The sequence below is a fragment of the Eurosta solidaginis genome, chromosome 3, assembly GCF_040869045.1.
Source record: "Eurosta solidaginis isolate ZX-2024a chromosome 3, ASM4086904v1, whole genome shotgun sequence".
NCBI lineage: Eukaryota > Metazoa > Arthropoda > Insecta > Diptera > Tephritidae > Eurosta > Eurosta solidaginis.
Window position 1 is genome coordinate 103,240,093 of NC_090321.1, and position 13,946 is coordinate 103,254,038.

Sequence of the window (13,946 nt, forward strand, 5' to 3'; positions counted from 1 at the left end):
TAATCCTAAAATCGCAAGGAATTTCAGTTTCTGATTGGGACCCTATCTCAATTTATTTATGTTCTTCCAAGCTACCAAAGGAAACATTATATCTCTGGGAGAAATCGCTAAAATCCAGAAAAGAACTTCCTAATTGGTTCCAAGTGAACCAATTTCTCATCAGTCCTTACGAAGTGGTCGAACGACTACAAGAGTACAAATGCACCAGATCTCACCTAAGAGATAAACTTGCGTTGACTTGCAAATTATGCAATGAAAATCACACCCTAAATTCTTGTCCCGAATTTCGAAAGCTCAGTGTAGCTGAGCGTTTCAACTTTGTGAAACAAATCAGATTTTGCACCAACTTCTTCGCTTAAAACCATCATATAATGTTACATCCTCCAGTGACGAGAAAACCCGGATCAAAGGCTAATTCAATCACACTTTAACGATAAGCGAAAACAACTCACTCCTAACCACTAGAGAAACAAGAACAAAAAAGAACTTTATTGGGAAAAAGTTTCAAAGTATCGCCAAACTGTGACCACCCAAGGAAACCTTTTCAGTAACATCTTCGGGAGCAAATATTGAAAGACAACATTAAATTCTTTCCTCGTCTTCGAATTTTCTTGGCCACGCAAGGTTGCTATCGCCAATAAGCAATCATATTAACATAATTTTCTTATTGCTGTATTTTATTTGGCATCATATCTTCCCAAAACCTAATGTTAAAATACTGCAAGCAGTCAGCTTTTTCTTGCTGGAAATGTGTAGTACCCTTCTCATGGCAAATATCATCAACCTCCTCGTAAATCATGTACCAATCTGGAAAACAAAAATTTCACTCTCGCGAATGGAAAAGCCTTCAAACATATGGAAGACGTGTGCAGTTAGTATTCTTTTTCATAGGATGCAAAATGTCCCAATAACCAAATGGCAACACTCGTTTCCTAAATACAACCCTCAGAACTCAACACACAATCCCTCCGAAGTTCTAGTGAACCACACAAGAAACGATCGAAATCATCTCAACACTTCAAAGAACAAAAGTTTAATTCGTCTTTGGTCTAACTTTCAAAAAAAAAGAAAATAAACATATTTAATTCTTTGACCAATTTATCTTAAATACAGTCCACTTTCGAAAGCTTTACAGAGCTGTGACATAAATATAAACTTCAAGTTTTAACACAGCTAAATAAACCAACTTTTATCGCATGAATGAACACACCGTCATTTTAATGACAAATATCATCTTTACATTTTAATATTTTCGTTTTGTCGAATCACGTTTAATATCGTATTCAAACCTAATCATAAACAGTTCACTTGCGATAACCATCCATCATTTTACATAGCGGTGGTACAAGCTCGAAAGAAAAACATCGAGCTATATGCGGTTAACGAAGCTCATTCTAAAGGCTCCATTACTGACACTTAGCATAGACTTGACTTGACTTGGCGTAAACTTGGCAACTTAGCCACGATTATACTCCACTTAGCGCATACAATCTGGCATCATAATCAGGTTTGAAATTTACTTTTAAATATATGTCAATTTGTATGACAAAATGTCAAAATGACATGGAAACAAACAAATGGCATCTCAAAATGTAAACGTCACTTAGAACTTACATAGAAAATCAAAATTCAACAGACTTCTAAGTCAAGTTAAGCCAAGTTTTGAGTAATCAGTAACATGCACCATTCATTTAACAGAACTGTAAGTGACAGTTCTCAAGTCAAGTCAAGTCTATGCTAAGTATCAGTAATGGAGCCTTAAGGGTACGCTTACACAGCCACCGATGAGCCGAAAAATTGCAATCAGCTGAAGAAATCGGCCGGGCTGGTGTTAAAATTGCAACCGAATATCAGTCGGCAGCTTTTTTTCTTACACTTTACTTTTTCGCAAAAATACGCCTGCGTTTATGATTTTATGTGCTTATCCCATAAAGGGCGCCTGTTTTGCACACAATCAATTTTTCAGTCCATCGCAAAAGTCATTAATTTTTCACAGGAAATGCACGTAGTTTATCGGACGATAAAATTGAACACCAACGAATTTATCGGGAGTGAAAAACGACAACGGCCGACAACAATTCGGTGATCGGTTGAAATGTACACACGCTCATCTAAATACATGTGTTTGTTTTTATCGGATGATTACGACCGGCATCGGGTGATCAAAATCGGTGGCTGTGTAAGCGTACTCTAATTGAAGATCATAAATCTTTAAGCAACATCGTATCAAAAACAAGTAAAAAAAACATCTATAAGGAATTTCATCATATGGTCATACAATAAGTCGGTTCTGAATCCACTTTTACCCCAACATAATTTATTATCCAAAAAATATGGTTTTAAATATCATCTTCCAAAGCTAGTCTTATTTACATGATAGTCATCTTGTGGCAAGAGTATCAGTTTTTGTCATTCAGAGACAATACCAAACCAAATCAGCTGACAAGGAAAACCAGTCTACGTATATTTTATCATGGAACTATTATATGCATCAAAGCGGACGAATCCATCATTGGGACGTTAAACAATGTCTAAAAAGTATATCAATATATACCGAAATCTACCTTACCCAACCCTCGATTTGGATACAGTTTTCAAAAGTTTAGCCTTGTACGAATGCAAGGGGACCGCATTCTACCAACGAAGTGCAACCATCTTCAAGCAGATTCAATCCATTCAACATATCACCAATCAAATCCATCTTAAAGAAAGTATCTCCAAACAGTATCATAAGTTTGTCAATTTATATTAATCAACACACGCACTTGCGGTGAAGCCTTTGTCCATCTTGCGTTTACATGTGTCAATATCCTTGCGCGATAGTCAGCGGAACATATACGTGCGATCGCGGAAAAAGGCCTTAAGCGCATCATTCAATTCATAAAAATCATTTTATAAATCTTTGATTCAAACCTTTCAAATATCATTTGTCTAAATCTACCTTCAATACATTATCTTCTACTGTAAATTTTAAGTGTTAATATTCAATAAATGAATAAATAAAAAAAATAAATGTAAGGCGCGATAACCTCCGAAGAGATCTAAGGCCGAGCTTCTCTTCCAATTTGCGTCGTGCTCCTCTTGATTTTTCCCTACAAATTGGCCGGACGGGACCTACATGTTTTATGCCGACTCCGAACGGCATCTGCAAGGCAGATGAGTTTTCACTGAGAGCTTTTCATGGCAGAAATACAATCGGAGCGCTTGCCAGACACTGCCGAGGGGCGACCCCGCTTAGAAAAATTTTCTTCTAATTGAAAAATCTTATTTCTAAAATTTTGATGTTGCTTTGCCCGGGAGTTGAACCCAGGGCATACGGTGTGATAGGCGGAGCACGCTACCATCACACCACGGTGGCCGCCAATAAATAATAAATGAATAATAATTGAATATAAATAACTTTTGCATCATTGCTTTTAACAAAATATAAAAACAAAAAATCCACCCGAACATGTTTAGACCATAAGTTAATTACGGAAAGACCGTCTTAACAGTTTAATTAATAATTTTTTTACGTGGCCGCATTTTTGTGGTTACGGTCAGTGTTCAATGTAATCACGACACGTCGAGCACTGTAACAAAGCCTAGAAGGTTCAATGCGGTCATAATATATCGTTCCCGACAAGGTCGGGCTAGGACCATGAACAAACCTTGGGGGAGTGTCTTTATCGCTACAACAACAATAACAAAGAAAGTAAGCGAAAGTAAAGGAACTGACAGGAGGAAAAGAAATTAAACGAAAGGAAAATAAAGAAAAAAAGAAAAGCATAAAAAAAGAAAGAAAAAGAAATTAGAAGATGAAAAGAGAGGAAAGAAGGGAAAGAAAGCAAAGGTATAGTTCCGCCCCTGTAGTGGTTGAATTGCAACCACTGGGCGAACTACAGTATAAATAAATAGGTTACAACCACCTTTAGTTGCAACTTAGGTTTGGCTTTTAATATTATTTTCCGCACGCAATCTAGTCAAATAATACCTTGAAAAACTATGTAGCTTGTGCAATAATTGTAAGGGCCAATATTTTCCTTAACTCCCTCCCAGCATGATTGAAAATGCAAAGCGCCATTATACTCTTAAAAATTTTAAAATTCGGGAACATTTTTGTGTTGTTATAAAAACAGGATTTGATTACCATGTTGTCCATTTAAATATTAAACGGTATAACGAGAATCAAAAGACTGGCTCGATATCTAATTATAAAACAGATAATATGTATACATATGTACATGAAAAAATTGTTTGCAATAAAAATTAATGAGCATAGCATTTACGAATTTATATTCAAAAAGGATACTTGTTTTGCCTGCAGCATCTAGACCTAGCATTAAAATTCTCATTTCCTTGTTTCCAAATATTTTCGAAAGTAGTTTCCCCATAGTAGTTGAGCGTCATCAACAGCTACAAAATATCTGGAAATACATGAAAACTGAAATAATTAGTTATTAACAACCTTAACAATTGCATCTTAAATTATTTTACGTAAGCTGATATTTTATTTTATCATATTTTTCTAAAAGATATTTTGGCGTAATTGCTATAAATTTCTACTCCTTGGTAAACTCTACACACATTAATATATAACTTTTTGATAAATAGCCATGAAAACTAAAAAGAATTAAGAAAAAATCATAAAACACTAAAAAGTAAAAAGGTTACTTCTGTCAGCTTAAACATAAATGAGTTTATACACAAAACGGGTTGTTTTTATAAATAGGGGCATCGCACCAAAATTCAATCTATATATATATAAATTAAATTCTGTGTGTGTATTACCTATGGAAACGTATTTCTCACACTTCAATCATCACCAAATTTTGGCTATAGGTTCCTTCGATCAATGGGAAGGTTTTAGGCTAAAAATAATTTGAATATGTAAAAGGGGCGTGGCACCTCCCATACAAATTGAATATATCATACTGCATATCTCTGGATGTAGTAATGGTAGGATAATGAAAATTGGTAAGGAGCTATATGACGTTAAGTCCTAACACCTTCAGTAAAATGTGGAATTGGGAAAAAGGGGTGTGGCACCTTCCCTACAAATGGGATTTTGCCGAACTATGGCTGCCGTACAAACTTAGGTTATTTTAACACCTAAAGTTTGACTGCATTGTTGAGTTTGGCTGTTATTCCTTTTGGACGTTTAGTAATCTGCCGTCGTTAAAAAAATTTGATAGCTTCAGTCTATCTACATCTTCTATAAAAATCAAATTCTGTGTGTGTGTCCCTATGGAAAAGTATTCCCCACACTTCAATCATCACCAAATTTCGGCTATAGGTTCCTTCGATCAAGACGAAGGTTTTTGTCTTAGCTCCCAAATATGATCATGTTAACAAAATCAATGATCGCATCAAAACCAAATTCCTGGCGAAGTGGCGAAATATAAATCGATCGACAGATGAAGATCAAATTGTGAATTATTCAAATGAATTTCTATACTCCTTAGAACCGAAAGGAATGCCTGCGCATATATTTACTTTGAAAATTGGCTCACGACGGCTGTTTGTGGAGTTCACTGAGGACCTGCTTGTGTTTTTGGCTTCATACGGCTGTGTTCTCAGGTGCCGTATTTCCTCATAAGGCTTACGAAGATGACACCTTAAGCCCCTGGGCGGTGTTGGCTCATCAATCAGATGTCTGTTGGGATGCCCAGGTTTCTGGGTATTCAACAGGAACTGTTTGGTTAGCATTTCATTTCTCTCCCTGATGGGGGGTATTCTCGCCTCATTATGTAGATGGTGTTCTGGGGACATAAGAAGACAACCCGTGGCGGTTCTGAGAGCAGTATTTTGGCAGGCCTGTAGCTTCTTCTAGTGAGTAGTGTTTAGGCTTGGCGACCATATCGGGGACGCGTAGCATGCAATCGGCTGGCAATTTCTTTGTAAGTGGTAATGATCGTTTCTTTGTCTTTTCCCCAAGTACTGCCAGCAAGAGATTTAAGGATTTTATTACGCCTGGATTTTCGGTACAATTGCGGCTGCATGCTCACCAAAATGTAGATCCTGATCGAACGTCACACCCAAGATTTTGGGGTGTAAGACAGTCGGTGGCGTAGTGCCATTGACGTGGATGTTCAAGATGGTCGACATTTGGGACTTCCACGTTGTAAATAAGGTCGCCGATGATTTAGTCGGTGATAATGTCAGGTTTCGCAAGGCGAAAAAACTGGAGAGATCAGGGAGGTAGCCGTTTATTTTGTTGCAAAGCTCATCGATCTGTGGGCCTGGGCCTGTGGCCATTATTCTGCAGTGATCGGCGTAGGAAACGATAGTAACTCCTTCTGGTGGCGAAGGTAGCTTTGATATGTAGAAGTTAAACAAAAGTGGGGATAGGAAACCACCCTGTGGCACCCCTTGTTTAATTCTTCTTGGTTTTGATGTTGCATTTTTAAATTGCGCCGATGCCTGCCGGCCACCCAGATAATTTGCGGTCCACCTTTTAAGACAAGGGGGAAGGGTAGACCCTTCCAGGTCCTGCAGTAACGTGCCATGATTGACCGTATCAAAAGCTTTTGATAGGTCTAGCGCAACGGGTACTGTTCTATGGTCGGGGTTTTGCGGTGTGGAAATATCGACATGTATTTACAAATACGTAATGCTGCAAACAATCATGTCGGCAGTCAGAATGATGTCAGATGGATGCGGAGGGCAGCAAAAAAATAAAACATTTGTGGTAATGTGCATGGCTCTGTGTCAAAATCACCCCACAATCAAAACGATCGACCACAATGTTTTCCCCCAGCGGGTTAGGGGGGTAGAATATACCCGCGGTAGGTATGCCTGTCGTAACAGGCGACTAAAATACCTAATAGATTCAAGGAGTTGTGTAGCGCAACCCTTTCAGGTTGCCAGCGCAATATATAGCTTCTCCAAACCCAATTGTCAACCTCACCTATCCGTGGCGAATTCTGTTACATTAACAACCGATGCTCTGGCGACGCTGAACTCTTCATGGATCTAGGGGGTGGGAGGGCGGTATGGCCAAGAAGGTCGGATGTGGTCATAACAAATCGTTCCCGAGATGGTCGGGCTTGGTACCAGAACGTACCCGATCTGCATCCGGCAAAAGACCATCAACATCGATAACACTCCCCAAGACATTTGGGTAGTGTCCTTATCGCTACAACAACAACAGCCACAAATTTTTTGAATCCGGTCACAGAGAAATGAGTGTGATTCAGTTGCTTCCAAAATTGAAAGAAAAGCGAAGAATGTTCCGGTATACGTGCCTGATGGTTGGGCACAAATTATTAGAGGAGCTCGTAACTCACCAAAACCTTTCGAGGTTCACACACAATTGTACGACGATTTTTTTATTTATATTTATTTTAACCAGGGAGCTATAAAACTGCCTATGCGAGATATACGATGCTTGAGATACATAAAAAATGAGCGGTTGACCAGGGCTGCTCAAAAATTTTTGTATTGAAGTGTAAATACTAACACAACTACAAAAATTATAATTGCACTGAGAAAAACAAAAATTTTTTTCTTTTAAATGGAATTATTTTTTGTAAATAATATTGTAGTACAGTTCAAGTAATTTTATGTACATATGTATAGATCTACATATAATAATACAACAAACATAGAATAGTTAAATAGAATAAACGCAGTAACAAGTTCATAATGTGTATACTTAATATAATTATATTGCCTGTCACAACTTTATTTGAATGTTTTGATAACATCTTCAATGTCTATTGTTGCACTATATGTGGATAATTGTATAACGGCTTCTAAATGGTCTTGGGTCAAGGAGTTTCTTAGATTCGTTTTGATTAATTTAAGGCTGGAAAATGCTTTCTCACATATATATGTACTACTAAACATAGACAAGTATTTTAATATTTCGTTTCTTTCGGATACTTGTCTTTGCTTGTACTTTTCCAAAAATCAATTCCTTGTAATTTCGTTTCCTTAAGGAATGAATCAGTTTGTAAATTGCACAATTCCATCTGAAACTGTGGACTTTGCGATAATATATCACAAGTCATGGGACTGCAAAAAATTGGTGAAATTTGTTTAATTTCGTCGGAATCTTTGAATCGGCTCTGAAAACTTATTTTCCAGCTTTCTATGCTGCTTTTCATGTAACTAAAATCAAAGTCTATATTTTCATACTCATTAAAAATTGTCCTTAAAGAAGGGAAGTGGAACAATTTTTCTTTTTGTAGGTCGGCCAAAAATATGTCAATTTTATATATAGCCACTTATAAAATCGGCCATCTCAAAAATAGTTTTATTTTTTCCTTGTAACGATAAGTTTAAAATGTTTAAGTGGTTAGTAGTATCTGCTAAAAATGCTAAATCAAACTTACAATTTTCTGAAGATATAGCTTCTATTAAGTCCGTGTCTTTTAAATTTAATATAGCGAAATCTAGTATTTCATTTCTTATTTCAAAAAATCGTGTTAAGCATTTTCCTCTGCTCAGCCACCTTACTTGTGTAAACATTACCAAATCACCATATTGACATTTGCATTCGTCTAGAAATTTCTAAAATTTTCTATTTGTAAGTGCGTTATGACCTCCTCTTATATTTTTTAAAATTTGTACTACTACATCAATAGTTTTAGTGGCATGCTTCCATTGAGCGCATAAGTTTTCTTGATGGATTATGCAGTGATATGCAGGTACTTCTATTCCCCTTTTGATTAGCTGACCGTTATTCTTACCAACCATGGCTGGTGCTCCGTCTGTACATATATCAGATAGTTTTGTCAAAGCAAGATTGTCATTGAACTTTTTATAAATAGCTTTGAATATATCTATTCCTCTCGTACTTTCCAAAAGTGGCATGATACCAAACATCTCCTTCAAAATCATCATCAATAATGCGTATTCCTAAGCATTGATAAGTGAGATTTTAGTAAAAATATAGTACTAGCTGGGTGAAATTTTCTGAAGTATATCAGATATTTCGATGGTGATTTTTTTTTTTTTTTTGTGGTTTAAAATATACATTTTTGCCAAACTTTTACTGAAAAGTAATTTTTTTTACCTGTGATAGCATTATATTATGCTTTAAAACTACGTACCTCTCAAGAGCTGGCTAGTATCTGCTATGTCACAAAACTCATCAACTGCAATGGAAAAATATCTGAATGCATCCATTTTCCCTCTCAATTTATTATTTAAATATTGGTGTAAATTTTCAATTTGACGTGTTACTGTTGATCGGGATAGTTTTACCCTGCTTATTTCGCTTGCCATTACCCTTCCATTTACTCCCAAAACATGGAAGCATCTCCTGGCATATTTCTTTTATTAAAGGTCCATCAGAAAAGGGCTTCAAACTTGATGCTATACGTAAGCTTGTCGTGTACGACGCTTTCAATTCGCACATATTATCATTATCTTTGGTGTATAAAATTCTGACATGATTTGGAGGGCCTTCGTCTTCAATCACATCAAGTATTCTTCTCGCATCATACTCAAGAAACTCTTCTTTTAAGGCTTTTACCTTTTCTAGCCTTCCTTCATCCCCTTTAACCATTTCAAAAAAGTTTTGGTGACACGTGAAGAAATGACGTTTCAACTGGTATTTCGAAATTTTTTTCATAGTTACAAAGCACAACATACATTGTGCTTCACACTCAAAATTTTCGCAAAAAAGGAGCTCATGCTCCCATTCTTTATTTAAGGACATTTCTATTACTCGCTATTAATTCTAAAATTCGAACACACCAAATATATGAAAACTTTTTGTTATACAATTTTTTTTCAGTGCTGTCACATTTTTTATATTTTTTCCATAGTAAGTTTCGATGGCCCCGAGCAGCTTTGTACCAACTCGTTGCGAACATTTTGTTTTATCTTATCTCGCGCTCAGTTCAGTAAACTGTCTCAACTCGCGTTCTCCATTTCATTTTGTACTAACTCGTGAGTTACGTTCGTTTCATCTCATCTCGAATGCTGCGATGTAAACTATCTCAACTCATTTTTTGCCAGTTTTATTTTTTTTATTTTTCAAATACATATTTCCATTGTGATTTATCTGAGAAAATTCCAAAGCAATCAAAAATATATTTATATATTTAAATATGTTTAAACCGAATAGCTCAACTTAGTTTGAGAAAAATGTTCCGTTCTATTTTATCTCAACTCGCGTATACATGCCATGTAAGGGAATCAGTAACTAGTGAGACAAATTTCTGGTTCAGAACTAGATCTTAAGTGCCAAAAAAGAACTAGTCCGACAGTAACTAGATTTTCTCTAGTTCAAAAACTTACAATTGACATCGCCATGTTAAATTGCCCAGTTGAAAGCATGCAAAAGAGATTGAGGGCGAACTAGTAGTCGTTCCGTATGCACTACACCTTTTTCAGTTTAAATTCAGAAAGTTACAATTCATATTCAGAAAATTACAATTCAAGTTCAGAAAATTTCAATAAAGCGTACACTGAAATTTTCTGAACTTGAATTGTAATTTTCTGAATATGAATTGTAACTTTCTGAATTTAAACTGAAAAAGGTGTAGAAGCACGCTAGTTCAGAACTAGAGATTTTCCCTACAGGGTGCGTACAACGCGGCAACAGGTGTTTACGGTGAGAATCGTTATCGGTAAGAAAAAGCGCAGGTTTTGATTTTGTTGTGAACTTTTATAACCAAAATGGAAACGCCAATGGGTGATGTCGAAGATTCTTTTAATTTCCTAATTACTCCCCCCAAGTACAGCAAGTAGAAAACGTACAAGGTAAGTTGTAAATCAAGTTTTCCCACGCGGAAAATAATTGTCTAGATTTCTAACCTCCAAAGCCTCGTACATACTTTTTTTTTCATAAACTGAAAAAAAAAATTGGTAAACGCTACCGATGATAATCTGTAGAGGCTACCGATCGTGAATCGGTAGACGCTACCGATTAAATCTGTGGAGGCTACCGATTTTTTTTTCGGTAGACGCTACCGAAAATAAAATAAAAAATTTGCCGTACGGTTCCATCCATCCATCCGTCCGTCGGGCCGCCTTGCAGTCCATCTTCATATGTATTTTTGGTATAATTTGTATTTGGATATAGATATTTTATTGAAATTTAGCACACTATTCCCCCTGATCAGGACAGAGGTTTCTAAAAAAAGTGGGCGTAACTGGAATGTAGCCATGCCCCTTTTTATATATATAGAGAGCATTCCATATAAAACCTATTCCCCGATACGTTAATACCTAAGAGGGCTATGATCTCCATACCGATATATCGAAAACGGTTGAAGATATTTCGATGAAAGTTGGTGCGCGTCTTGAGTGTATGACGGAAACTTTTTCCACAAAAAATATCAATATTGGATGATAACCACGCCTACATTTATATATATATAAATAAAAATATGTATACTAATTTTAAAATATGTTTGTAACGGTGTAACCTGTAAAGCGATATGAATAAAATTCTAACATCAATATCGTATAGGGGTGCCAAATGATATAGGAAAAAACCTTTGGAAAGTGGGCGTAATCGGTGTGTAGCCATGCCCATTTTTATTTAAAATAAATATCATACAAAATTAATCCTTCGATTACTCGATACCTAAGAGAGCTATGATCTTCAAATTTGGTATGTGCGTTGCCTGGTTGGAGGCAAGTCAACGCCAGAAAAAAGTTGTTTTTGTGGGCGTGGCACCGCCCACTTTTTAACAAAATCTCTTAAGATGGAGTAATCGAAGGATTAATTTTGTATGAGATTTATTTTATATAATAGGGACGTGGCTACACAACTATTACGCCCACTTTTTGTATAAACCTCTGTCCTGATCAAAGGGAATTGTGTGCCAAATTTCAGTAAAATACCTATATTCAAATATAAATTATAGCAAAATCACATATGAATATGGACTGCAAGTCGGCCTGACGGACGGATGGATGGATGGAACCTTACGGCAAATTTATCGTAGATATATGCAATTATATTTTCAACTATTGTAGATGCTAGAGAGGCTGATGAGTACGGGCAAGCAGCTAGACTTGCCCCTTTGCAGAATATGATTTTGGTTGCACAAGAGTCAAATACAACGAACTTGTTGCAAAATGAAAATTATCTGGTGGAGTCCAATCAAGAGAGAGAATTAAGTACAGCGCACTTTTTGGAAACTGAAAATATTTCCACTGAGCCTAATCAAGGACGCGATGTTACTATTTGAGGGAGGAAGCTAAAAAGCACCTATTATTTCCAAAAAATAAACCAAACGTTGACAAGAAAATATTATTGAAAAAAAAAATTTGTCTTTCGTTTTATAAATTTTACAAAGCAAAGTTTTGAAATTCGGGCAAAGTGTTCAATGTATAAATTTCAAATAATAGGTTTTTTTATTCTGAAGCTTCATGCAGTCAAGACAAAAAAAATACAACATGTCAAAATACGAAATTTTTCATGAAATTCAAAGGAATAAACGCCGCTTAGCTAAGCACCTTAAATTATAAGTGCTTAGAATTTCACTCGCTTGTAAAATTGTTTGTTTGCTTTTCCCCTACAAGTATTTCTATTCATTGAAAATACTGACAATTCTTTTGTTTAAATTGAAAATATGAGTTAAGTTGTATTTTATATAGTCAAGTTGAAGGATATTAGGGGGACTCATGAAAGCATATAAACTTATAAGGTGTAAAATTATATCCATTTACACGCGCGGTTATATGAACGCACCTAGTAATACTCTTGATAAACTTGATTGTTTTTCAGCTGTATTATTGCCAAACAAAATCTTTTTGATTGTTATACAAATTAAAAAATACCAAGATTAAGTGAAAAATCAAAACTAAAACGCCTTTACTTGCTGATGTTGGAGATTTCTGATGAAAATGCCGGCTGTAATGTATGCAAGGTTGCATTCCTTTGAGTTTACCGCGTTTAGACAATGAAATGTGCGCGTAAATTTATACAAATTGTGTAAATGATTTTTCATACAAAATTTTACAGCTCGTTTACGCACTAGATAAATTTATACGTTTACACACTTTATAAGGCATTTATACGGTTACATGAGTCCCCCTATTACGTTTCTACATTATTTTCATTACTTTTATGTTGTAAGGACTCGATTTGGAATTTCATTTTTACCTTAAACATTAAAGTAGCTCGTTCTCGAAATTGTACGAATCAGAGTTGAGATAGTATATAAGCAACGCCGGGAGTAAGTCACAGCCACGGATGTTTTCCCAAGTATTGTGATACTCAAAATCCGAATCCGCGAACGAAATTGGCCTAGCAGGTCTTGGTTTCGCCCTAACCTTATTTAAAAATCAATCTGGAAACCGCAAACCGCAAATTAGTCTGGGTGCAAATGCGCGCGGTGGTTGTGCTATGAAGTTTTCTAAAGCCATGCTGATGACAGGCTAGTTGCAAATTTGCTTTGAAATAAGGGAGCAAAATGGCTTCAAGCGTCTTGGCTACTGGCGATAGGAGAGATATCGTGCGATATGACTCTCCTATGTTAGCTGGTTTCCCAGGCTTTAGTAGCGGGACCACCTTGACCATTTTCCATTTTCCTGGGCTTTTAAGCATCGGCATGGCTATGCCGTCTGGGCCCACTGCTTTAGATTGTTTAGCTTGACCGATGGCATCCTCAACCTCTTTGGCGGTGATGGTAATTGGGGACGCGCTGAATTTATGTTTATGTGCGTGTCTGTTGGCCCTCCGTCTAACTTTGTCAACCGTAGAATGCATTATATATTGTCGCCAGAAAGCGCTGGCGCATTTTTTCGCATCCGACAGCACTTTATCGCCAAAGGCGATGGAAATTTTGTCGTTGTGCTTGGACGGATTCGATAGCGACTTTACGGTGGACCAAAGCTTACCCACACCGGCAGAGAGGTTACAACGACTTAGATGCTTCTCCCATTTCGCCCGCTTGTGTTCATCCACAAGCAATCTGATGCGTTGGCTTATATCTCTTATTTGGGGGTCGCCGGGAAGGAGCTGTATTATAAGGGAAAATGAGGCCGAATTTCGG

General features: G+C 36.6%; 1 protein-coding gene across 3 annotated transcripts in view; it reads right to left on the reverse strand.

Annotated features, from left to right (window-relative positions):
- Positions 1-13,946, reverse strand: part of Arf6 (ADP-ribosylation factor 6) — a 198,491-nt gene that overhangs the window by 112,842 nt on the left and 71,703 nt on the right. Inside the window, exons 1-2 of one of the 3 annotated variants that reach the window (XM_067772899.1) lie at positions 8,319-8,337; positions 4,292-4,406 (exon numbers count right to left, since the gene is read on the reverse strand). In XM_067772899.1, the coding sequence (XP_067629000.1) occupies positions 4,292-4,373 (82 nt within the window). In that variant the 5' untranslated portion in view covers positions 4,374-4,406; positions 8,319-8,337. Of the gene's footprint in view, positions 1-4,291; positions 4,424-8,318; positions 8,338-13,946 lie in introns of those variants that run through there. The other 2 variants (XM_067772897.1, XM_067772898.1) reach the window with 2 other exon arrangements.